Source organism: Dendrobates tinctorius, unplaced genomic scaffold (assembly GCF_039654945.1).
Source record: "Dendrobates tinctorius isolate UK_male_01 unplaced genomic scaffold, ASM3965494v1 ptg000103l, whole genome shotgun sequence".
Taxonomy (NCBI): Eukaryota; Metazoa; Chordata; class Amphibia; order Anura; family Dendrobatidae; genus Dendrobates; species Dendrobates tinctorius.
The window spans coordinates 23,018,481-23,045,111 of NW_027361771.1; the positions used below are offsets into that span (position 1 = coordinate 23,018,481).

General features: G+C 41.8%; 1 protein-coding gene across 1 annotated transcript in view; it reads right to left on the reverse strand.

Annotated features, from left to right (window-relative positions):
* CA10 (carbonic anhydrase 10) overlaps nucleotides 1-26,631 on the reverse strand; it is a 483,033-nt gene that overhangs the window by 156,427 nt on the left and 299,975 nt on the right. Inside the window, exon 3 of the mRNA XM_073588164.1 lies at nucleotides 20,421-20,563. Within this exon, the coding sequence (XP_073444265.1) occupies nucleotides 20,421-20,563 (143 nt within the window). The remainder of the gene's footprint in view (nucleotides 1-20,420; nucleotides 20,564-26,631) is intronic.

Sequence of the window (26,631 nt, forward strand, 5' to 3'; positions counted from 1 at the left end):
CAAAACATAATGTTTCCACCTCCATGCTTGACAGTGGTGACAATGTTCTTTGGGTCATAGGCAGCATTTTTCTTCCTCCAAGCACAGCGAATTGAGTTAATGCCAAAGAGATCAATTTTTGTCTTATTTGACCACAGCATCTTCTCCCAATCACTCACAGAATCATCCAGGTGTTCATTGACAAACTACACATAGGTGTTGTGAACACTTTTGACCTGACATCTGAGTTTGGGCTCCCTCTGGTGGTTGCTGCTGGTAATGGAGCTGGTCTGGCTGACAGAAGTCAATCACCTGAGGAGGATGATTGGAGGTCAGGTGTTACAGGCTGGAGAGATTTAAGTGAGCAACCTTCCCTTAGTTGTTGCCCGTGATTTGGTTTTCTTCCTGAGCATTTTGAAAGTCTGCTTGCCTCCTGCTTTGTCCTGCATCATTCTGTTAAGTTATTTGTCTGCTTGAATTTCTTTGTATTTGATCCATTTTTTGCTTTCCTCTGATTTCTGCTTTGCTGGTGTGAGTTCAGCCTTGTCCCCTGCTGGGACCTATACTGGACTCTGTTCCATATGCCACAGCTCATGTCAGTCTGTTCAGTATTTCTAGTCCCCTGTTATATCAGTGGCTTTTGTTTTGCGTCCAGTTCACACCAGAGTTCTGATTTAGTCGGGGAGAGAACGTGTGGTCTCAGTATTTTTGCATATCAGACGTGTTGGATTATTTCTTAGGGTTTTTTGTGTGATTGCAGACAGTATGCTTTCCTGTCCTGTTCTATCTAGACAGTTTGGGTCCCATCATTTGCTTACTCTATTTTCTGCCTGTGTTTTGTGCCTCATCTTGTCTCACCGGCAATATATGTTTGGGGGCTATCTATTCCTTTGGGGTTTTACTCTGGGGCAGTTTAGCTTTCCCTTTTCTCTCTTCAGGCTTAGTTAATTCTTTGGCTGTGCCGAGGCGTCTAGGGCATCGTAGGTACGTCCCACGACTAATTCTAGTTGTGTTGTCAGTTTAGGGGTCTGCAATCCGTTAAGTTACTAATCTCTCTGGTTATCTGGTTGCCTAGTCTATTCCTTTGCTATCCTCCTCGGTTACCTAATTATAACAGATGGGCCTGCAAAGGGGAACCTTGTGGGCACTGCAGGATTTTAAACCTTTACGGCGTAATGTGTGATCAATGGTTTTCTTGGTGACTGTGGTCCCCGCTACCTTGAGATCATTAACAAGTTCCCCCCCATGTAGTTTTAGGCTGATCTCTCACCTTCCTCATGATCAAGGAAAGCCCGCGAGGTGAGATTTTGCATGGTTCCCCAGATTGATGTCGATTGATGGTCATTTTGTATTTCTTCCATTTTCTTAGTATTGCACCAACAGTTGTCTACTTCTCTCCAGCTTCTTACTTATGGTTTTGTAGCCCATTCCAGCTTTGTGCAGGTCTATGATCTTGTCCCTGACATCCTTAGAAAGCTCTTTGGTCTTGCCCATGTTGTAGAGGTTAGAGTCTGACTAATTAATTAAGTCTGGTGACAGGAGTCTTTTATAAAGGTGACCATGTAAGACGGCTGTCATTAATACAGGTAACAAGTTGATTAAGAGCGTCTAACTGGTCTGTAGGAGCCAGAACTCTTAAAGGTTGAGAGTGGATCAAATACTTATTTCTCACTGCAAAATGCAAATAAATGTATATAATTTATATAATGTGATTTTCTGGATTTTATTTTTCATATTTTATCTCTGATTGTTAAAATTAACCTACCCTTAACCCCTTAGTGACAGAAACCAATTTGGTACTTACTGACCAAGCCAATTTTTACAATTCTGACCACTGTCACTTTATCAGGTTATAGCTCTGGAACAATACAATATATCGCACTGATTCTGAAATTGTTTTTTGTGGGACATATTGTACTTCATGTGATCACATCAGAGGAGAGAGAAATTAAATGGCAAATCGGACTTTTTTTTTTGCAGTCGCCGTTATACCATTAACAACAGTGATCACAACCCAGAGGTTGGTAAAAACTGGCCCGAATCATGTTCTCTGGGGTCTCTGTTACCCCCAGCAGCCAAGACCCCAGAGAATTTCCAACTCAGGGGGCGCTATACACTTATTCATCAGCGCCTTAACGGCACTGTGGTTTAAATACCTTTAACTGCCACCGTTAAAAGGCGTATTGGCTGTCATTAAAGGGTTAAAATTATGGACTCTTCATGTCTTTGTCAGTGGGCAAACTTACAAAATCAGCATGGGATCAAATACTTATGTCCCCCACTGTATTACATATATATATATATATATATATAATCTGTTTTTACCAACCTTGTTCCTTGGATACTGTCTAAGCAAGCTTAATATAATATTCTATGTAATGAAACACTTTTAAAATGGCATTATAATTAAAATGATCCTAGAAGTGACCTCACAACACTAAAAACTGCGGTAAGGCTTGTTGTACGAGTATATGGTTTTAAGTAATGCTATTTAAGTAGCAAATTCATGGTAATAAAATATAAAATCCATTTACCATGTCTCAAACATTAAAACAAAGTCCTGAAAGTTTTATAACGAAACTGATTTTCATTAAACTTTATGTATGAGTAAGATTTTATTATTGTATACATGGTTTCTGCTGGAAATTGTATTACTTTATTGCTTAAAATAAAGATAATACTTAAATTCTTCATGCGGCAGCCATTATATTCTTTAAAAACTGGTGTGTTTGCATATTAAATGTTTCACTTGAGAGACTGATTTGGAATATACTTGTGGATAATAACCGTGTGTGAGCTCAGCAGAATGACTGGTGCCTGCAGTGTCCCATGGTAATGCAAACATTAAGAAAACAACATCTTAATAATATAGGTCCAAGAAAGTATTAAAGACGTAGTCACCTCCTTTAGAATTTTTTTTTTTCGTATTTCAATTTCTAAGGCTTTGTTCACACTTGAGAGAAAGAATAATGGAGACAAACATAGAAGAAGACTGATAGCCATGGCAAACACCAAAAATAAGGTCATGTGGTAACTCAGGGGTAAATAGAGGCTGCATACATGGCCTCTGCAACAGGGTCCAACTATTCTGCAGGTGGGCGGAAACAGCGTCGGACTGGAGCACCTTGGGCCCACCCGAAAAAATCATTCTGTAGCTACATAGAAATAAATACAAGACCACCAATTGTGTGGTAAAACACGCTAATACCAGGGTATAACATAAGGTAGTACACATCTTAATTATGTAGCAGGGCTTGGAGTAGCTCCTCTTATAGAATATAAAGTAGCCCCCTCATAGAATATAATGCAGCTCTCATATAGTATAATGCAGCTCCCTAAAAGAAAATAATGTAGCCCCCTCATAGAAAATAACTCAGCCCATCATAGAATATAATGTAGCCCGCCCATAGAATATAATACAGCCTCCCATAGGGTATAATGTAGCCCCCTCAGAGTATAATGCCACCCCCTCATAGGGTATAATGCAGCCCCCCACAGAATATAATGTAGCCCAATTCCGATAGTATAACGCAGCCCCCCCACAGAATATAATGTAGCCCCTTCAGAGTATGCTGCAACCCCCTCATAGGGTATAATGCAGCCCTCCTCATAGGGTATAGTGCAGCCACCTCATATAATATAAAGTAGCCCCGATAGAATATAATGCAGCACTCATATAGTATAAAGCAGCCCCCTCTTAGAATATAACATAGCCCCCTCTTAGGCTAGGTTCACATTGCGTTAGGGGCATCCGTTTAACAAATCCGTTAAACAGATGCTCTAACACAGATGTAATTTTTTACTTCACTTGTGACCTAGCGCTAACGGTATGTGCTAACGTATGGTAGCAGCTCGTTACCATGCACTACCATGCGTTAGCCCATACAGGTCTATGCACAGCGAACGCGTCTGTTCGCTGTGCGCTAGACCAGATGCACCCCCAAACGCTGCAGACCACGTCCGAGGGTGCGTCATGAAGTAACGCATCCTTGTTAACGCATGCCGATTTTGGCATGCGTTAGGATGCGCTACTGTTATTGCGGGCAATGGCGGCGTTAACGCATCCGTTACATAGCATTAGTGCCGCTATGTAATGGATCCCGTCAGCGCATTGCCTGCAACGCAATGTGAACCCAGCCTTAGAAGATAATGTAGCCCCCTCATAGAATATAATGCAGCCCCTCACAGAATACAATGTAGCCCCCCCATAGAATGTAATGCAGCTATCCTCATAGAGTTTAATGCAGCCCCTCATAGGGTATAATGTAGCCCCCTCAGAGTATAATGCAATCCCCTCATATGGTTTAATGCAGCCCCATAGAATATAACTGTGATGGTGATCCTATGACATGCGTGTCAGCACTGACACACGTAGCCATTTTCGATGACATGCGGCCACAAACAGAGAAGTGTGGGGAGGCATGCCGAGAAGGATGTTTCATCCTCAGATCTTGCACGGTCAGGTGCAGTAGCCGAGGATAGAGATGGGCGAATCCAAACAGTGCTTGGCAGCACGACAAACATTACTTCTGATCGGTGGAGAAATCATCCCCACCGGTCAGAGAGCCGCAGCGTGAGCACTCAGCTGTGACTGGAGGTATAAAGTTTACCTCCGGTCACTGGTGTCAGCTGATGGGACTACTGATCCCATCATCCGACACCTGCTGCCGCTAATAACAGTGAGAGCAGGAGCAGCGGATGGGAGTATTCATCAGACACTCCTGCGCTGTAAATAAATAATTTAAAAAGATGGCGTGGGTTCCCCTGTATTTTTGATAACTAGTCAGGCAAAACTCACAGCTCGAGGCTGCAACCCTCAGCTGTCAGCTTCAACAAGGCTGGTTATCAAGAATAAAGGGGTCCCCATGCTGTTTTTTTTTTAATTATTTAAATAAATAATTTTAAAAAATGGCGAGGGGTCCTCTCCATTTTTGACAGTTAGCCTTACTAAAGCAGACAGCTGGGGGCTGGTATTCTCAGGCTCATAGAATATAATGTAGCCCCCCTCCATAGAATATAATGTAGCCCCGCTCATAGAATATAATGTAGCCCACTCATAGGGTATAATGCAGCCAGCTTCATATAATATAATGCAGCCACCCAAAGAATATAATGTAGCTCCCTCAGAATATAATGCAAAGCCCTCATAAGGTATAATGCAGCCCCACCATAGGGTATAATGCAGACCCCCTCATATAGTATAATGTAGCCCCCCGCAGAATATAATGCAGCCCCCTCATAGGGTATCATGCTGCAACCCTCATCGGTTATCACGCTGCCCCCATCATAGGGTATCATGCTGCCCCCTTACAGGGTATCATGCTGCCTCCCTCATAGGGTATCATGCTATATATATATATATATATATATATATATATATATATATATATATATATATATATATATACAGCTCCTGCAAAAATTAAGAGACCACTGCACTGTTTTATAAAAATCAGCTTCTCTACATATCTGACAGCCATTCCATTCCAGTATCAGTTGAATTCCAACCAGAGTACACCTCATTCTACTTAATATGCTTCTGATTAGGTGATAACCTGAACCAAATCTTATTTAACAAAGGAAAGTATAAAAAACCCTGCTATGGTATTCACAATGCTCTTGCAATAGGACAAGCTGGATGGCAAAACAAGTGCTAGTAATATCCCAAAAGTAATAGGAATGAAAAAATAACTTTTAACCATGCCAAAGGAGTTGAAAAGAAAAGTCTTGAGTGAGGAAAATAAGGGATCAATTCTGGCTTTACTAGCAGAGGGATGCAGTGAGCGTCACGTTGCCTTCATCCTTAAAATTTCTAAGACGGCACTCCATTACAACAAAGTCAAGCAACAAACATTGGGGACAACAAAGCTACAGACCGGCAGAGGCTGAAAAGTCTCTCCACTGACCAGGATGACCTTCATCTTATTCGAATGTCACTCAGCAACCACAGTATGACAACAAGTGACCTACAAAAGGAATGGCTAATGGAAGCTGGGGTAACAGGCTCCTAGAGGCAGGCAGGGCTCAAGTCATATAAAGCTAGAAAAAATACCTTTCATCAATGAGAAGCAAAGGAGAGCCAGGCTGATGTTTGCCAAAGACCATAAGGATAGGACCATAGAGGACTGGAGTAAGGTAATCTTTTCTGATGAGTCTAATTTTCAGCTTTTCCCAACACTTGGTCATCTAATGATTAGACTGAGACCCGGAGAGGTGTACAAGGCACAGTGTCTTGCATCCACTGTGAAATTTGGTGAAGGATCGATGATGATCTGGGGATGCTTCAGCAAGGCTGGAATTGGGAAGGTTAATCTTTGTGAAGGACATATGAATCAAGTCGCATACAAGGTTATCGTGGAAAAACAGTTGATTCCTTCTGCTCAGGCAATGTTCCCCAACTCAGAGGACTGGTTTTACCAGCAGGACAATGCGCCATGCCACACAGCTAGGTCAATCAATGTGTGGATGAAGGATCATCACATCAAATACCTGTCATGTACAGCCAAATCTCCAGACCAGAACCCCATTGAAAACCTCTGGAAGGTAATCAAGAGGAAGATGGATAGTCACAAGTCATCAAACAAAGAAGAACTGCTCAAATTTTTCTACCAGAAGTGACATAAGGTCACCCAAAAGCAGTGTGAAAGACTGGTGGAAAGCATGCCAAGACACATGAAAGCTGTGATTAAAAATCATGGTTATTCCGCAAAATATTGATTTCTGAACTCTTCCTGAGTTAAAACATTAATATCGTTGTTTCTAAATGATTATGAATTTGTTTTCTTAGCATTATTTGAGGTCTGCAAGCACTGCATTTTTTTTGTTATTTTGTCCATTTCTCATTTTCTGAAAATAAATTCAAAATTTAATGCTTGGAAATTCGAAGACATGTTGTCAGTAGTTTATAGAATAAAAGAGGAATTTACATTTTACTCAAAAATATACCTATAAAGAGAAAAATCAGACAAACTGAAAACTTTGCAGTGGTGTCTTAATTTTTGCCAGAGCTGTATATATAAAAACAAAACACAAGACTCACCTCTCCTCCTTGTCCCCACGCTGATTCAGGCTCTGCTCCGGTATCAGCAGCTGCACTTATTGTTGTCTGCCCGGCACACAGCGGGTACGCAATGAAGTGACGTCATCGTGTACCTGCTGCATCAGTGTCAGAGGGGAATGATGGGAGAGAGTGTCATCTGACGCTCGCTCCTCCATTATTACTTTCAACTGTATCGGCATCTATGATGCCATTACAGTTGAATGCAGCGTGCACTGGGGGGCTGCGCTGGCGCCGGGCCCCCCTGACTCACGGCCCCAGAGCGGCCGCGTGGGCTGGGGGCCCCTGGGGGAGCCTGCTGCTAATACTGCCCGCTATTAAACTGAAATGAATATTCACCTCTCTCTGGGGACATGGGCAAGGGTAAGGCTAAGTGCACACGTACCGGAACTCTCGCGGAAATTACCGCGAGAATTCCGGAATTCCATTCCGCGGGAAAATCGCATTTTAAATTCCCGCGATTTTCCCGCGGAAAAACTAGCATTTTGCAAGCGTAATTAGCTTGCAAAATGCTAGCGTTCTCCAAGCGATCTGTAGCATCGCCTGGAGAACTGATTGACAGGTTGGTCACACTCGTCAAACACAGTGTTTGACGAGTGTGACCAACTTTTTACTACTGAGGCCGCCTATGCAGCATCAGTAGTAAAAGATAAAATGTAAAAAAAATAAAAAATGGTGTTATTCTTACCTTCCGGCGTCCCGCGAATCCGGTCCCAGTAATCCTTTGCGAAAATGCCCGCGATGACGTCAGTTCTCGCGGGATCGCGACGTCTCGCGGTAATTCGCGATGACGTCGCGTGAATGACCGCGAGACTTCGCGATCCCGCGAGATCGGACGCCATCGCGGGCATTTTCGCAAAGCACTACTGGGACCGGAGCGTGAAGAGAAGCGGAAAGGCTGCGCGGGACGCCGGAGGGTGAGAATAACAATATTTTTTATTTTTAAATTCTTTTTTTTACAGGGATATGGTACCCAAAGCCCGGAGGACAGTCTCCTCTCCTCCGGACCATGGGTACCATCCGCAAATGTTCTGCTTACTTTCCGCATGGTGTGCACAGCCACATGCGGGAAATAAGCGGAACAATGCATTCCTATGGGTGCGGGATCGCCGCGATTCCGCAAATTAATGAGCATGCTGCGGTTTTTACCGCAAAGCGATTCCGCCGCGGTAAAAACCGCAGCATTAGCACAGCATTGCGGAATCCCATAGGAATGCATGGGCTGCTTATTTTTCGCGTTTTCGCGGCAAAATCGCGCGGTTAAAACAGCCGTGGAAACGCGAAAAAAACGCCACGTGTGAACCCTGCCTAAATATTCAGTTGTCTTTAGTAGCGGGGACAGGCTTTAGCTGCAGCAGCCAGCTCCTGCCTCCGGTCACCCACTGCTGCTCCGCTGGCACAGGGGGCCCCCATAGCAGCTGCGTGGTGTGCCGCTATTAGCGATACACCACTGGCTGGGGGTTGCTGGAGCAGCGGGGGCCCTAGGCAGCTGCTGGCCCTGTATGCCAGCAGGTGCCAGTGCCTGGGCCTCCGGTGGGTCAATCTGACCCTGGGCGCAAATGTAGTATTACATGGTAGCCATTCAATTTCACAGCTATAAACAGAAAAGAAATGCAAAAACATTGCTCTCTTATAACTAAACAATTAAAGTCATAATAATGTAACCCTCTATGCTATGATTGACAAAAATAATGACTGGATCAACAATGTAGTTTTAAAATCCATCAAATCATCAAAAGTGATATAATATAGAAGGTCTATTAAAAAGTAGAAGGTCAGAGAAGGCACTAACCGAAGCAGAAGTTATGGCTGCCCTTTTCATTATGACCCACCCACAAGCACATACACATGCCAGTGTAAAGGAACATTAGGCACACATATACACATGTATATATACATTACTCACGCATTTACACACTATGCACATATATACACATTACACACGCATACACATATTAAATGCATATGTCAAACTGGCAAAAAATAGCATGTATGTTCCTGTAATATCTATCAAGAATGGCAAAAACCCATAGAGTATTAGCATAGACTAAACAAAGAGAGAGGCAGCTATGTACCACAAAAATTTTTAATTTAATCTCTCTACTGGTAGAACATTTGATGATGTGCTAGTTCATCAGAGGTTGTGTTTACCTATTATTAAGAACTTCATCTCAGATTTTTTTTAATGTCCTGATATAAAACCATATAACGCCATAGAATTTAAAGAGGAAGTACTCAGTTTTTCTGATAATACATGTTCTTTTAGAATATGGTTGGGGCGAGGGTGAGAGGCTGCAATTGACAGCTCTACAGAAAGTCCAAAAGTCCATGAATAAAGGCCAAAACTAGCTTTTCAGTCCAAGTTGCACAATTGTATGCAAAAACTTACTATATGGGAACTAAATGGATGTTTCTTAACCTAAACATAAACAAAACAGCATTCAAGGGTCAAACTTCTACTGAATATAATGTAGCCCCCTCAGAGTATAGTGCAACCCCCTCATAGGGCATAATGCAGCCCTCCTCAAACTTCTACTTTCTGTAGCTTACCGGACCCTATCACCCCATCTTGCCTGCAGACCTTTTATGGCCAACTAACAAGATTAGTGGCTTTATCTAAGGGCCCCGTTACACGCTTCAATGTTCCAGCGATCCCACTAACGATCTGACGTGGATGGGATCGCTGGGACATAGTTAGCTGATCGCTGGTGAGCTGTCACATAGGCAGACTCACCAGCGATCAGGACCAGCGAGCACACTGGTATCCAGGGTAAACAGCTGGTATCTAAGCGCCGCGCGGCTCTTAGTTACCTGCTGTTTACCCTGGATACCCGATCAGGACCAGCGAGCACGCTGTTATCCAGGGTAAACAGCGGGTATCTAAGCGCCGCGCGGCGCTTAGTTACCCACTGTTTACCCTGGATACCAGTTCCCAGGGTCTGCTGTATGGCGCTGGGAGCTCACTGATCGTTGGTCTCTCGCTGTCACATGCAGCGATGTGTGCTGCCCAGCGGGAGACCAACGATAGATTTATGGACCAGACCATTAGGCAATGATTAATGATCAGCCAACTGATCGTTGATCGTTGCTACGTGTCACACGCAACGATGTCGTTTCGACATCGCTGCAACATCACCAAACTGGTGACGTTGCAACGATATTGTTCACAATATTGTTTTGTGTAATGGGGCCTTTAGAAACTTGTACAAAGCATTAATTAAGGGGAAAACCTTTACTGGAAAGAGAGGCTGCGACAGGTCCTGCTATCCACCTACCCTGCTTTTGACATTTGCTGTAAATTCCGGATTTTATATATACTGTATGTATGTATATATATATATATAATATATATATATACATACACATGTTATATATTTATATCAGAAACCTAGCATCTTTGTGTCATATCACGAGTGCTGGATGAGGGCTGTATTCATGCACAATGTTCACCCCATTCCCTTCTGCTCCTGGCTCTGTGACAGGGACAGAATGAATAACAGTATGTGTGGAGGAAATAGCTCATTGCCAAGTCCAGCTTGATACAGGCATTGCACAAGAAATTACTTCTTTTTTCCAAAATAATAACAACCCAATATTTACTATACCGCTATAGATGTAGCAGAGCTGAGCTCATTAGTTGTTGTAACTCACTGTAGCCTTTCAAGGTCTATTAAAAAGAATCAGTGTATGAAAACTAGATTTGGCTTTGCTACGTTGCTAAAAGTATTATTATATAAATTAAATAGTTTATAAAGAAAAGTAGTATCATGTGTTTATTTCATGCACACAATACTGATCATCACGTTGTACCTTGTATATTAAGCATGGCTTGTTTTCTGAAGCTAATAAAAAAAAAAAGTCATTGCAAGAACAGAAATAGATTCTTACAGATTCCAAAGATTCTAAAGACTAATTGCATGGATGCACCATGTCTCACCTCTTTGTAATGAAAATTAATCTATTACTACTTAGTTTTTGGATAATACAAATTGTCTTATGAAGGCAACCTCTTTTAATATGCACTATTAGAACATACGGATGTCTCAGTTGAGGGTTACCCACCTAAGACCCAATTTCGTGTCAGAGAGGGGAGCCTCCAACATAGAGCAGCCCTCACACTAGCAGACTGGTCTTATATAAATTGCTGTTAATTTCTCGTGGTTCTGAAAGAAGACCTAAAGTATAGAGATCTGATAATTGTTTCACAGGCTTTTATTTCAATTCTTCATTAGTCTGCCCCTTTAAACTTTAAAGGAGCATCAAAAATAAAAACTTAATGCTAAGATCAATCCACAAAATATTACATTGAATCTATCTATTATCTATCTAGCTACGTATCTACCGTATCTCTCTCTACATCTACAGTTAGTACTAGAAATGAACATTTTATTTACAATTATTTAACCTGTCCAATGACTTTTGGTCCCTTTAAAAACAGGGTGGCACATGTTAAGGAGCTGAAACTCCTAAACCCTTCATCCAATTTAATGTGGATACCCTCAAATGAAAGCTGAAAGTCTGAACTTCAACTGCATCTGAATTGTTTTGTTTGAAATTCATTGTGGTAATGTCTAGAACCAAAATTAGAAAAATGTTGTCTCTGTCCAAATATATATGGACCTAACTGTATTTATCTATCATCCATCTATCTATTATCTATCTGTTTATCTCAATCTATCTAGCTATCATTATCTATCTCCCTCTATTTATATCAATCTATCATCTATCATTCTATCTATCTATCTATCTATATCTATCTACCTTTTTATTATCTATCTATCTATTATCTATCTATCTATCATCTATCTCATATCTATCTATCTATCATTTATCTATCATCTATTTATTATCTATCTATCATCTCTCTATTTATTATCTATCTATCTATCTATCATCTATTTATTATCTATCTATCATCTATCTATTTATCTATCTATCTATCATCTATCTATTTATTATCTATCTATATATCTATCTATCTATCTATCTATCTATCTATCTCTCTATCTATGATCCTTTATGACATGATGTAGTAATGACTATTACCAGCAGTCACTCTGATGACTTCTTGACAAGATATCAGACACGATTACCCTGCAGGATGACATATCTGTTAGTTCTTTTTGTGACTTCTTTCACATAGCAGCTTTCCAGTGTAACGTTAGTGCCGGTAGTATGGGCCAATTATTTGTGCTTGCCTCTGGGCCGGACATTGTCAGCCCTCCCTTGCTAAGAGTACAAGCACACAGGCAGACGTCTGCCCATTGAGACTAATGTTGATAAATCCCATTCTAGCCATCTGAAAGAAAATATGGTAAACTGTTCAGAATTTTAATACAGCACAAAGGCAGCAGTAATTTCAAAAACAACATTCCGTAATCTGCTGTGTATAGAAGAGAATGCAATCGTAATGTCTATTAGACGCAAGCGTCTTCATATTAGAAGTCCTACAGTTACCGGAACTTTGAATATCGTCTCCTAGAATGAAGAAGATTGTCATTGCATCTTCTCAGAATAATGTGATTACAAATATAGAAGTCAACCGGCTGCGTGCAAAATCAACAACTATTTTATATTTTTATCCTTTATCTGCAAATCCATCCCTTTCATCTGTAGCTCTTTGTTTTAGAAAACATTAATCTGCACAGATGGCGGAGCATGGTAATCTCGGATATTCTGTTACTATGTTACCAGATACAGAATGGAATTTTTAATGAAATGGCAGTTTTAAAGGATTTATAGAAAACAATGCCTCTTTTATTCTTTTCTGCACTTTGGAGGTTTTTTTCTGTTCTAAACATATAGATTTTCCTTGCTATGTGACTTTGTGCTTTATAAAGGAGTTGTACAAAGCACATTGTTCTGGCAGCAGACAATTGTATTACAATAATCACACGCTACGGCACCGCATAATAGGCCCGCTACAGTGTTCATTTTAGACCGGACTACTATGCGCCTATAAGAGATAAGACTGGCGGCTCGTCAACCCACGCTGAAGAATTGTCTTGTGCCTTCTTTAGCCACATTGTAAAATCTACTTCATTTAATAGGTCCTGTTGCACAAAAAATAGAAAAAGTGTCAATTTTGCTCCCCACTCCTGTGATAGAAATAAGTACCCCGGTAGACAGTTTGTGGTCTGGTACACGGGGTATGCACAGGTCAAATAGCCCTCAATGGTCCAAAAGGGGATATTCTTTCCACCAAAGGAAAGTAGATAAAACTTAGCCTTTAATCATATAGGATTAAGTAATTGGCAGAATGTACGAAGATTAAAAAAACCTATGATTACATGTTTTTCAACCCGAAACGCGTGAGCACTATGGTTTTTTAAATATGTGCACATTCTGCCAATTTTGTTATCCTATATGATTAAAGGCTAAGTTTTAACTACTTTCCTTTGGGAGAACACCCCTTTTTTTAAGCATTGTTAGAACCCATTGCTTTATCGGGGCTTGGGCATACTAGAGAATCATCCCAGCAAAGAGCAAACAGATGAACGGCATACTAGGGCACACAAATCACCACATTACCAGACGGAGCTATTTATCTGAAGTATTGCGGCATATAATTCAGTCAAAAAATGGAGGTGCTTGCATGAAAAAACACGAATATTTCAATGTGAAGCGAAAAAAGAAGAAATATGCAGCACTCACCGATATAGCTGAAAAAACTGTGCGTCTTTATTTCACATAAATTCCATCAAATGTGTAGACATGCAGGACGTTAGAGGAATGCTAGGGAAGGGATCCGTAGAAGCGAGTAATCGCGAAACGGCCGTTGTCCGGCACCTCCCTCCCCTAGCATTCCTCTAACGTCCTGCATGTCCACACATTTGATGGAATTTATGTGAAATAAAGACGCACAGTTTTTTCTTCTTTTTTCGCTTCACATTGAAATACTAGAGAATCAACTGTACGGAGAAGCCTTGAGTATGGTAAAATGGATTCCCACATGGACATTTTTACGCCAAGGATTTGTCCTGTAAAAACAACTGGTACTTCTGTTTTACCCCTTGATGATACAACTTGTTTGGACCTTGAGGACATACAGGTGTTTTTTTATTTTTCATTACTGTTTTTCTGTAGCCTATGCTATTTAAGTTTTAGGAAGGTATAGCCTTATGAGGGTTTGTTTTTTGTAGGATGAGTTGTATTATTAAAAACGGGACTGTCAGCAGGCTGTTGCTATGTAATCCGAGGACAGCATGATATAGCAGCTGAGACACCGAATGTAAGGATGTGTAACTGTTTTTGGCTGTGTGCTGTTATTTACTTACAATAAAGGTTTTATCACTAACAGATAATTGCTGCAGGACTACAGCAGCACATAAGCCCTCATCCAACCACGCTCCGTCCTGTGATAAGCAGCTCACTGTCAATGGACAATGTACATAGAGAGGCTGGTGTGGGCAGGGTTAGCTTACTCAGCGCTGCTTCATACTGCATCTGAAAACTTGATTGTGTCACAAAGACTGCACCCTGTAAAGTAAGTGATACATCGCTGGATTCAGGGTCTCACGTCCTATATTATGTATGCTGCTCTCAGATTAAATAGCAAAAACCTGCTGATGGATTCCCTTTAATAGCACCATTTTGGGTCTACATAAAATGTGTTAGAGAACCCTTATTTTTTCAAGGGGGGGGGCGCTTCCTTGTGTTTTCTTTTTTACTGCATTCACCTTGCTGTTTATTCTACATTTTTTTTTAATATTTTGCTACTTTTGCGCTATGTTTACAAGTTACGTTTTTGCTGCTTTTTTTCCTGCAGGCAAAACCTGCTCTTTTTTGCAATAAAGAAGCTGGTTACAAAAAGTAGGTTTTGGTGCATTTTTGCTGAAAGATTATGTGTCATATGTCAACAGTACATGTTTAATAAAGTTAGTTTTATTCACCAAAAATGCAGAATTGTGTTTCTTCCAGCGACTTGTTTCTTCTCATTGCTTTCTATGGTGATCAAAGTGCTGCAAAACCGCTGAAAGAAGTGACACACTGCAGATTTAAAAAAGCAGCAGTTTTCCAATACAGACACAAATAAAAAAGCAAAATGTGTGCATAAGATTTCTGAAGTCTCATCGCTTTTGTTGGTACTGTAAAAAGCAGCTTTTAATTTGCATAAAAATGCAGCAAAAAAAGCAACGTGTAAACATAGCTTTGCACAATAAAAACCACTTAAAAAATGAAAGAATTAAAAAATCTCTTGCTACTATTATTGTACCATAATATTCTGAGAATCTTGTGCTTCTCCTTCGACAGAGTAAAGGGAACTTGTCAGACATGATATCGATTTTGACCTGCAGATCCAGGGTTGATCTGCAGGTTATTAACGTTATGAAGGTGCCCAGCCTCAGTGCGGCTCCCGGGAGACAATAATTACCTATATTTCTCGCAGCCATGGGCTTTCAGTTTTCCAGGTGTTCCTGGAACAATTACAGTCTCTGCTCACAGCACTGAGAATGGCGGCTGTAAGCACACCCCGGTAATGACTGACAGCCATCTCTATAATGCAGCAGTGCACAGCTGGCTGTCAGTCGGTGTTGGGGCGTGCTTACAGATGCCGCTCCTAGTGCTGTGAGTGGCGACTGACTGCGCTTGCAATGCTAGCGGCTCCCAAGAGTAATCTCATTTTCTCCCGGGTGCTGCATTTTTTAGCAGTGCACCTTCATGGCGCTATCAACCCTATATATGCAGCTTAATAGTCTTATCGAACCCAACAGGTTTAACATTTTTCATTGGTACCATTTTTTTTTTTTAATCCACTTTTTGATAGGTGAATTGAAAAAAAAAAAGCAACCATGGGTCACATAGGTTTAATTACATTATATTTTTATATGTGGGGTCATTACGGATGAGGCAATACCAGATAAGTGTGTTTTTTAAATTGTTTTATTTTCTTACTTAAATGGAACCTGTCAGCAGTTTTATACTATGTATTCGGACAGCAGCATAAAGTACTGTCATAGACTCTGATTTCAGCAATGTATCACTTAATTTACTGGATGCAGCAGTTGTGATAGAATCACAGTTATCTCTGCATCAGATCTAGCAAAGCACAGGTGTTGAGCTGTGTATAACCTCACCCACACCACTAGTTTCTGTGTGCTTTGTATAGTGACCAAGAGCTGCTAATCAGTGCTGGGGGTGTGGTTGAACTATGAGGCACCAGGCAACTAGTCTTGTAGTGATAATCTCCTGCTGATAAAACACTGATTGTATTGAAATTGCAAAACATATTATGGTACTCTTAGATTACATAGCAAAAACCTGCTGACAGATTCCCTATTAATAAAGCAATGGACAATTTTACCCATTATATTATTTTTGTCATAATTGCATACATTTTATTTTTGAGTCTCATTAAAGGACTTGAACTCAAGAAATGGGTAATTTATATATTACACAGCAATACTCCTGTATTGCAGCATATTATGCCTGGCAGCATAACACTGATATACATGCTATTAGTAAGGTTAATAGGGAACTAAGATGAGAGTCTTTGTGCCACGGTTAGATCCTCATATCTCATTATAATAATCCCAACTCCCACCCAAAATCAAGTTAGACAGGTGAGGCCAGAGAAGGCACATTAGGGTGACTACTGGAGCTCCTTGAACTCTGTTTAACCACAAAGATGCCACCATTACTATTGACCTTGGTATTTAATGGTTTAAACTGTGGAAACAAAGTGTTACTGTAAGAGGTTTGAAAACTTGTTGCAAGAGATTGTTATTTAAGATATTGAAACTGTTCGTGTTTCCTATATTGGGCACATTGCTACTTTTAGTCCTTTTATTATAACCGGAGAAAGTTTGCATGCCTAGCGGTGATGTCAGTGAGGTGAACAGAGCTTATTGGCTAAGAACTCCGCTGACCTTATTCACATCACTGTGAGACACTGATGTGCGCTATGACATGCAGTTAAATGTCTCTGTTGGCTGCCAGGCTGAACGCTCGCATCATGCCCACGTTCAACATGGCATCTAGTGTAACAGAGCTACACTCATCGCGGGACAAGTGGATTAGCTTCTCTTGGGACAGGTGAGGAATATAGTTGTTTATTATGTTTGGCATTTTACAGGGGACATGGGCATTGAAGGATTATCTTCACATTGGACAGGTGAGGGATATGGTTGTTTACAATTTTGTGTCTATTACAGGGGACATGGGCATCAATAGATTAGGCATAAAGGTGAGTATGACTTTGCTGTTTTATCTTTATTTCAAATAAAGGATTTTATTCTTGCTGTGTGTTTATTTCAAAACTTACTATGGGGTTAGCAATGGAGGTGTCTTATAGACACCTCTCCATTACTAACCCCTGGGCTTGATATCTGCTGACAATACAAAGCTGACATCAACCCTAACCCTACTAATTTAGTTACCACCCCCACAGGGTAAGTGGCAAGAGCGAGGCTAAGGGTGAGATTTTTTTTATTTATTAACAAGAACAGTAAGGTCACCTGAGTTCTTAGCAGCTGTTTCTCTTAGTTTGCAAGTGCAGTGCGGGACTGATGAATGCCTGCGAGTCAGGCACTCAGCACTCCGGCACTCCATCTGGCACTGGAGCTACCATGAGACCCAGTGGTTTGAACTCAAGTAACCTTCAGATAACCAGAGTTCATAGCCACCAGGTCTCCCTGTAGCTGCAAGGCCCGGAAACCTCATGGGAAACTTTGAGGGACATTTTAAGGTTACTGAAATTTCCAGCTGCTGCAACACCTGGAGGATGTGAAATAAAGTTACCTTGGGTGTGAATTTTACTGTACTTGTTAATAAATAAAAAAATGAAAGAAACGGCTATCCAAATCATCCAGATCTTTGTGGAACAGATATGGATTATAGTCAGACAGATGAGGAATATAGTTGTTTATTACTTTTTGTCTTTTATAGGTGACATGGACATTGGAGCATTATCTACTCTTTAGACAGGTGAGGATTATAGTGTTTAGTTATATTTTATCTTTTATAGGGGACAAGAGCTTCAGTGGATTAGGCGTAAAGGTGAGTATAACTTTGCTTTTTATTTTTATTTCAAATAAAGGTATCAATGTATTTTTTTAAATAAAGGATTTTATTCTGGCTGTGATTTTTTTCTTACAATTTAACTTTGGAGTTAGTAATGTGGGTATTTTATAGACGCCTCTCCATTTCTAACCCCTGGGCTTTGTATCAGCGGCCATAAAACAACTGACATCAACCTCAAACCTATTACCCCACTTGCCACTGCTCCAGTGCAATTGGGAAGAACAGGGAAAAGAGCCAGAATCTAATTGATGCACCTTTTCTGGTGCAACTGTGGGCTGCTATTTTTAGGCTTGGGGGGGCAATTTACATGGCCCCTTACCGGTCTGAGAACACCATTTACTTAGATAATTAAAAAAACAGCATGGGACCCCTCTATTCTTGATAACCAACTAGCCGTGATAAAGCTGACAGCTGAGGGTTGTAGCCTGCAGCTGTCAGTTTTGCCTGTGCTGGCTATCAAAAATAGAAGAGAACCCACATTTTTAATTTTTTTATTTATTTATAGCACAAGCAGTGGCTGATGAATACTCTCCAGTCTAGCCATCTCTTGCTGTTATCAGCAACAGCAGGCATACACTGATAAGAGTAGTACTCTCTCATCAACTGACAACTGTGAATGGCGGTAACCTTTTCACCGCTGGTCATAGCTGCTAGCTCACACGCTGTCATCTGTATGACACTGTGAGAACCGAAGCACTCTGACCAGTGGTAATAATCTAACCACCGATCAGTCTGTGAGGCCATGTGAGGCTTCGGCATAAAAGTATGAGAAGCCAGACAGAGTTTGCGCCCAGGCACCCTACAGAAGAAAGACCAAGGGGGTGGCAGCTCTTTGAGAAAAGAGAAAAGTTGATGAGTGAAAATCTGAGAGACCCAGCGGAGTACATCATTGAGAGACTTGCAGGCTACTGCCACAGAGCATGTAATGTGCAGCGGGAACTGACAGCAAAGTGGAGGAAGTGGACAAATTGTCATTTCCTGTAAAATGTTACAAGACTGCTTTCTGCTGGAATAGGCAACTTGATTAGAACATAGAGTGACTGCAGACTTTCATCTCAAACCTGGACAAGCCCTTTAATTATAAAATGAAGCCCTGTAGCATGCCAGTCCTAGCAGCATGTAATATACTCACTGTCAGGATTCAGCTCTGCTTACAGGCTCCAGCAGTTATCACATGGCCGCATTACTCATACGCGATTTTCATACTTACAGTAATGTGACAATGAGCTTCTCCTTCTTCTCTCAGTTCTTCACTGAACATTAAGAGAATTAGGGAGAGCAGGTCATCAGCACATGACTAAGTGTGCAAATCGCATACATGCTTGGGAGGGGGAGGGAGGGCGCCAATCTCAATTCCTGCCCCGGGTGCCAGAAAACCTAGTACACCTCTGCTCCCACCACTGATATGTTAACAATATTAAAAAAAAAACCCCCATAAAGCTACGCCTATTGGATCAGCCACACCATGCCATGAAAGAGATCAGAAAGAAATAAACCCCACACAGCAGGATTTGCCAGCTAACAAACACTACAGATAGATTTAGCTCCTGTTTACAATAATTATTCATTTATTTTTTATTTGCTAACACATTTTAATAATCCATGTTGCTTGTATGGTACACCGGTATTTAATCGTTGCACTTTTCTGAAACCTTAGCCTTCTAAATTTTAAATGAATTGTATGAAAGATTTGGATACATCAGAAACAGATGCAGGTTCTGCTTAAATGTGCACAATTTGGATTGGAAAAGAGCAGTTCTGAAGGGCTACACATGTCTGTAGAATACACCAACGTTCACCACTTAATACTCACCAATGATTAGTCGTTCCTCTTTTGTAATATTCCTCTTACCTTACACTTAGGAAATATTCACCCGAAGAAGTGAAGGTCTATTCACTATCAACTAACTACATATCCCCTGCCTTTCCTCACACAGCCATGGTGGTCACAATTCTGGCTGCCTGCAGTAACCTCTGTAACCACTGGGGGGAGCAGTGGAGCTTACTGTAAATATGGATTTATTTATTCGCTTCAGTGGGGGTTTATAAATCTTTCTTAGAAAGTTTTATTTAATAGTAAACTGGGGGCTGAAATCATTTTCATGAGGGAGCAGGGGATTTGGGTCTACATCACAAAAACGAATCTTCAACCCCTATCACAACAGAACATGAAATAACATGAAATAAAATATTACATAATTTTGCAACTGAAAATTAAATAAGGATCAATGCTGGGTTTAGGTTTCAATTTTGGATAAAATACATTGAACCATTATTTAGATAATGTGTAAAGAGCTTTGTACAACATTCAAAATATTACGTGCATTTCTATACAATTTGGCACTGAAAAACAAGTTTTTACCTTCCGTCCTCCCGTGTTTATACGTAGTGATGTTAAAAATGGATCAAATATCATATGGCTGGTTTCTATGTTGATAGGCGACTGCCTCTTACCAACTGCACACAGATTCCAGGCTGAATTTACCAATCCCCAAAAAGAAGGCACTGTAACAAAAAAAGAAAAATATTATGAATTACATCAGCATTTCTTCATTTTGTGAACGCTAACAATTTGTTTCTATATCTAGATTATGTAATATAAGTCAGCTTTAAGGTGTGGTCCCAAGCTAACATTTATTTTAATCCTAAAGGCCATCTAATTACTGTCATAATCTAATTTCTTTTGTAATATACTATTGTATCTAACTGTTATATATTTTTACTATTTCCTGTTTGATGACACTCCATTTGACAACCTCAGTGCATGCTGGTATACTCAATGAGCTATCATCAGGTCGCTGCAGCAGCTTCTGCTCCCACCCTCAAATGAAGCATCATCAGTGGCCTCTGTTTCAGGGGCTGCGTTTGTCCCTGCTCTACTAGTATGCATCAGTTGTCAATATGCTCGATAGAATCTTGTCACCGTGCAATATTCTTTTTAATGGACAATGACAATGCGCTCCCTCGCCGCCTCTGATAAGAAGTGACAAGCTGGCAAGAGAGCGCACTGTCAGTGTGCATTCTAAGGAGAAAATCCAGCACGCAGAAAAAGACCAGCCCTACACTCGGCAAGGGAGCGCATTGTCACTGTTCATATTGCTAAGTGATAAGATTCTGCTGAGAATACGTTGGAAATGACAACAGACACTTGCTCAGTAGAGCAGGGACTAGCCCTGCTCCTGTAATGGAGGTCACTGATGATGCTTAATTTCAGGGTGGAGGCAGAGACTCATTTGAATTTCCCAACATGCACTGGGATTCTCAAAAGAAGGGTCCTCGAGCAGGAAGTAGAAAAAAATTACCGTAAGCCGTTAGATAGTGCAGTGAGGGAATGATAAGGACTTTTAATTTAAAGTGTATTAGAAAAGAAATTACATTATTACATTAGATAGATAGGCATGTATGATTAGGGAAAAAGGCAAGCCCATTTGGTACTGAACAGAGAAGCCATTGCTTCGATCAGGAATCAAAGTTTTTCATTCTTTTTTTGGCAGATAGGTTGTATATGAAAAGATGATTTTGAATGTATGTTTTCCCTGTAACCAACATCTGAATGTGATTTTGAATAAAACGATGACAGCGGAGTTACTTACTGTATATAAGCTAGCCTACTCAATGGACATACAGTATATACATATATAGCTGATTATTTTGTGTTGTGGCTAATGGTGTGAATCCAGAAGGGAGAACAGCTCTAAGGGGTGAATTCAAGGTTACATCAGGTCCTGCCCTGTTTAGTTTGCTTGTATGTGAAGTAGCAGATGGTTTGATAAGATTTATTTGTAAGTCGATTATGATTATGGTTATTTTGGAACAAAGTTGTTTAATTACTAGGGGGTTCGGTAATTTTAATGACAAATAGCCAAGGCTAATTTCACACTAGCGTATGGAGGAGCTGCGGAGGGATATGGACTTCCTCCGTGAAGCTTCGCCCACTGCTGCGCCTCCTCCGTTCAGCTCCTCCTCCATCGGCATGCGGACTGCGTACCATATGTTTAGCACTGGGTACGCAGGTTATGGTGTACTCAGTACCGGGACCGTCGAATTCAATGGGGGACGGTGTCATGGCGGCGGTGACCCGGTCCATGGCCCTGGGGCGTCCAGTAAATAAAGTAGGGGAAAGTTGTGTGATGTTGAAGTGTGGTAAAAATGAAAAAAAAGTTTATAGATGAATACGTGATGCCACCTGTGGTATTCTGGTCAGAGGCGACCAGCGCTGCGGCGTTGTTCCCCTGAGACTGTTGGTGTGTCGCAGCTAAAATAGCTCTCCACAGGTAGAGCAATAGTCCCAGGCCAAAGATGTTTGATTAATAGATAAGATGGCGGTGAACGTTGGGGTGCAGAGAAATGAGAGGACATAGAGAGGTGCAGTTTCTTTACCTTTTACTGGCAATTGGTTGCAATCTGGAGTACCACATACAGGTGATGGATTGAGTCCAGCTCGCCTGGAGGCATTCAGGGGATCCACCCTGCCAGGTGGGGGGTTTGGGACCTTCCTTCTGCGCTTTGTGTGCGGGTCTCTGCTGTTTATAACTAAGCTGCAACCCTCTATTTCGTGATGGTTTCTCTAACATGTACGGCTGTCAGCGTGAGCCTATTCCATGGGTACCATCCTTTTCACCGTCAGCCCCGGGCTCCTTATCTGCTGCCGTGCCCCTCAGGTGTTCAATGTCGCTCAGGAACTTACAATCCACTGTACTTTCAGATTCTGTGATCAGGACATACAGCTCCTGACCACCAAGGACTCTGGCGTCCCTTTTCTCTCTATTAGCGCTTCGCCCTGGGGTCTGCTATACGCAGTTTTTAGCTTCCCCAGAGCCTCCCTGTTTCTGCTCTTGTCCCTTTCCCTCTTCACAGATCAGCTCCCCGTCGTCAACTCCTCACAGATCAGCTCCCTGTCCTGAACTGACTGCATCTTCCAGAAAGATCCTTTTACCTCTGGTTTAACTGTCTTGTCATTTGCGCACAGCTGCTCTCGTTTCCATGACAACTCCCGCAGCTCACTTCTAGCTGACTCACCAACCCCTCTGCTGGCCAGAATTTATAAGACAGCTCCCCTTTCTGACCTGCAGCAGGAATTGTGATTTAATCTATGTTACCTGGCATGGGGGCCCCCCTTCTGCCTCCAAGCATGACTTTACCTCTTAGAGAGAGGCAATGTCACTGTGACAACCGGATTCTGGGGTGTCACACATACATCGACATGGCCTGCATACCCAATGCTAAAGACAGGGTATGCAGGATGCATGCCGACGGAGGTGGAGCTGAACGTAGGAAGCACGGCAGTGGGCGGAGCTTCACGTAGGAAGTCTGCATCCCTCCGCAGCTCCTCCATTTGCTAGTGTGAAACTAGCCTACGGGTACACTATTCTTGCCATCAAAAACCTTGACAGATCCCTTTATAGTCAATAGCAGCTTTTGGCAATTGCTGATATTACACTGCGTGCAGAATTATTAGGCAAGTTGTATTTGAGAGGATTCTTTTTATTATTGAACAACAACTATGTTCTCAATCAACACAAAAGACTCATAAATATCAAAGCTTAATATTTTTGGAAGTTGTAGTGGGTTTTTTTAGATTTGGCTATCTTAGGAGGATATCTGTTTTTTCAGGTAACTATTACTGTGCAGAATTATTAGGCAACTTAATAAAAACCAAATACATATACCCATATCACTTGTTTATTTTCACCAGGTAAACCAATATAACAACACAAAATTTAGAAATAAACATTTCTGACATTCAAACACAAAAAAAAAAAAATCAGTGACCAATATTGCAACCTTTCCATACGATGACACACAAAAGTCTTCCATCCATAGATTCTGTCAGTTGTTTAATCTGTTTATGATCAACATTGCATGCAGCAGCCACCACAGCCTCCCAAACAATGTTCCGAGAGGTGAACTGTTTTACCTCCTTGTAGATCTCACATTTTATGAGGACCACAGGTTCTCTATGGGGTTCAGATCAGGTGAACAAGGGGGCCATGTCATTATTTTTTTCTTCTTTTAGACCTTTACTGGCCAGCCACGCTGTGGAGTATTTGGATGCATGTGATAGAGCATTGTCCTGCATGAAAATCATGTTTTTCTTGAACGATACCGACTTCTTCCTGTACCACTGCTTGAAGAAGGTGTTTTCCAGAAACTGGCAGTAGGTCTGGGAGTTGAGCGTCACTCCATCCTCAACCCGAAAAGGTCCCACAAGTTCATCTTTGATGATACCAGCCCATACCAGTACCCCACCTCCACCTTGCTGGCGTCTGAGTCGGAGTGGAGCTCTCTGCCCTTTACTGATCCAGCCTTGGGCCCATCCATCTGGCCCATCAAGAGTCACTCTCATTTCATCAGTCCATAAAACCTTAGAAAAATCAGTCTTAAGATATTTCTTGGCCCAGTCTTGATGTTTTATCTTATGTTTCTTGTTCAAAGGTGGTCATTTTTCAGCCTTCCTTACCTTGGCCATGCCCCTGAGAATGGCACACCTTGTGCTTTTTAATACGCCAGTAATGTTGCAGCTCTGAAATATGGCAACTGTTATGGTTGTACAAGGATGGGTAGATAAATCTAGAACAACCCTGAGTGGACCCTCTGGGTCATGGCTCCAGAGCCCCCACGGACGAGCTGACCAGGTGGAGCCACCCCCTATACAGGGAGTGTTAGGGGCAGGCCCACAAGGGATAAAACCATGACAGCCGGAGCCAAAGGGCCGACTGGGTAAGCACCAGGGAGACTAGGGTAGTGAGTCAGAGAAGCAATAGAGAGGAGGTAACAGTGAACACGGAGCCTGAGAGGGGCAAGGACGTGGAGCAATCGGGACTGGCGGAGACTGGAGGCTGCAAGAGAAGGATAGATGGTAACAATGAAGATAAGGACCTAAGGTAGAACAAAGAGACCAATAGGCAGGAGGCACTCAGACAGGTTACCAGAAACGGTAGCACAGGGGGAGACACCAGAGGGGAGACAGAGACAGGGACACAGCGATAGCGAGGAGGAGGACACAGAAGCTATCAGCGACAGCACAGGCAGAGCAAACAAGGTAGGGATACCAGGCCTGGGAGATGGGTGAACGCTAGCCAAGCGGACAGCGACACCGCAGAGATAGACAGGCATCTTACCTGGGAAGATGCCGGGAAGAAATAGACGGTGGGCGGCGCCATGTTGGGGCGGAGCCACCGCATCACAGGTTCTAGTCAGAGCGTCGGGTGCAGGTGCGCAGGAGCGACGACGAGGAGGCTGGATGTCAGGAGCGGGGACTCGTCGTGGAACGGGGTGCGCCGGGAGGTGCGCAGGTAAATCACGGCGCTGGTGGGGGGCGTGACAGCAACAGTGGTGGCAAATGGCATCTTGGCAGCTTGACGCTTGATTTTCCTCAATTCATGGGCAGTTATTTTGCGCCTTTTTTATCAACATGTTTCTTGCGACCCTGTTGGATATTTGCCATGAAACGCTTGATTGTTCGGTGATCATGCTTCAAAAGTTTGGCAATTTCAAGACTGCTGCATCCCTCTGCAAGACATCTCACAATTTTTGACTTTTCAGAGTCCGTCAAATCTTTCTTCTGACCCATTTTGCCAAAGGAAAGGAAGTTGCCTAATAATTAAGCACACCTTATATAGGGTGTTGATGTCATTAGACCACACCCCTCCTCATTACAGAGATGCAAATCACCTGATTTACATAATTGTCAGTTGGCTTTCAAGCCTATACAGCTTGCAGTAGGACAACATGTATAAAAAGGATGATGTGGTCAAAATACTCATTTGCCTAATAATTCTGCACACAGTGTAGTTTTCCTTGTTTCTAAGTAAACATCGTGTAGTTTGAAACTTATTCCTAATTGTTTTTACGCTTTCCTCTTGTACCTAAACAGGAGCCATCATGGCTTCATTCTAGATGCTATAAACCTATTCCAGTGGTGGACTCATATGTGCTCGACACTGGTTTGTGGGTCAGTATATACATCAGAGGACTGCTTTCACACTGCGATCTCTGCATGTTCAGTGGTCACGTCAGGGCTTATGTATGAACCCTGTGCAAAACGGGTTTCGGGCGTATGCTCCAATAGGGCCATTTACTATAAGGGTGCAGACGGAGTCACCGTGTACTCTGTTGTTTATCATTTTCCGGAGTATCCGTCTACTGAAGGCGGACACTCAGAAGTAGCAGTTCAGACGTAAGCCCCAACTGAACCGCTAAACAAAGAACCCTAATCTCTCTACTGCCACTGAACGTTTGCTAGTGAATAAATTCAAGCAGATATTTTATCAGCCTTGAGGAACTGATGCACAAAATGTACAAGAAAGTTGCATTATTTTTATAGTAGAAACAATAGGCTTCATTTGCTTAATGTGTAACGCTGCTATAATGTTTCCAATTGTAAAGTAATACACCAGGAAAAAAAAAATGCAAGCAACTCACTTGAATGAGGATGACCTAAAATTGGAATGTGGTCATATACATTTTGATCAAAGGCTACTAAGAACTAAATTTCATTTCATATCTAATTTCCACGTTCATTTTCCTCCCTCTTGCTTAGCAGTATTAGCCCACTCTTGGATGCGCCGACC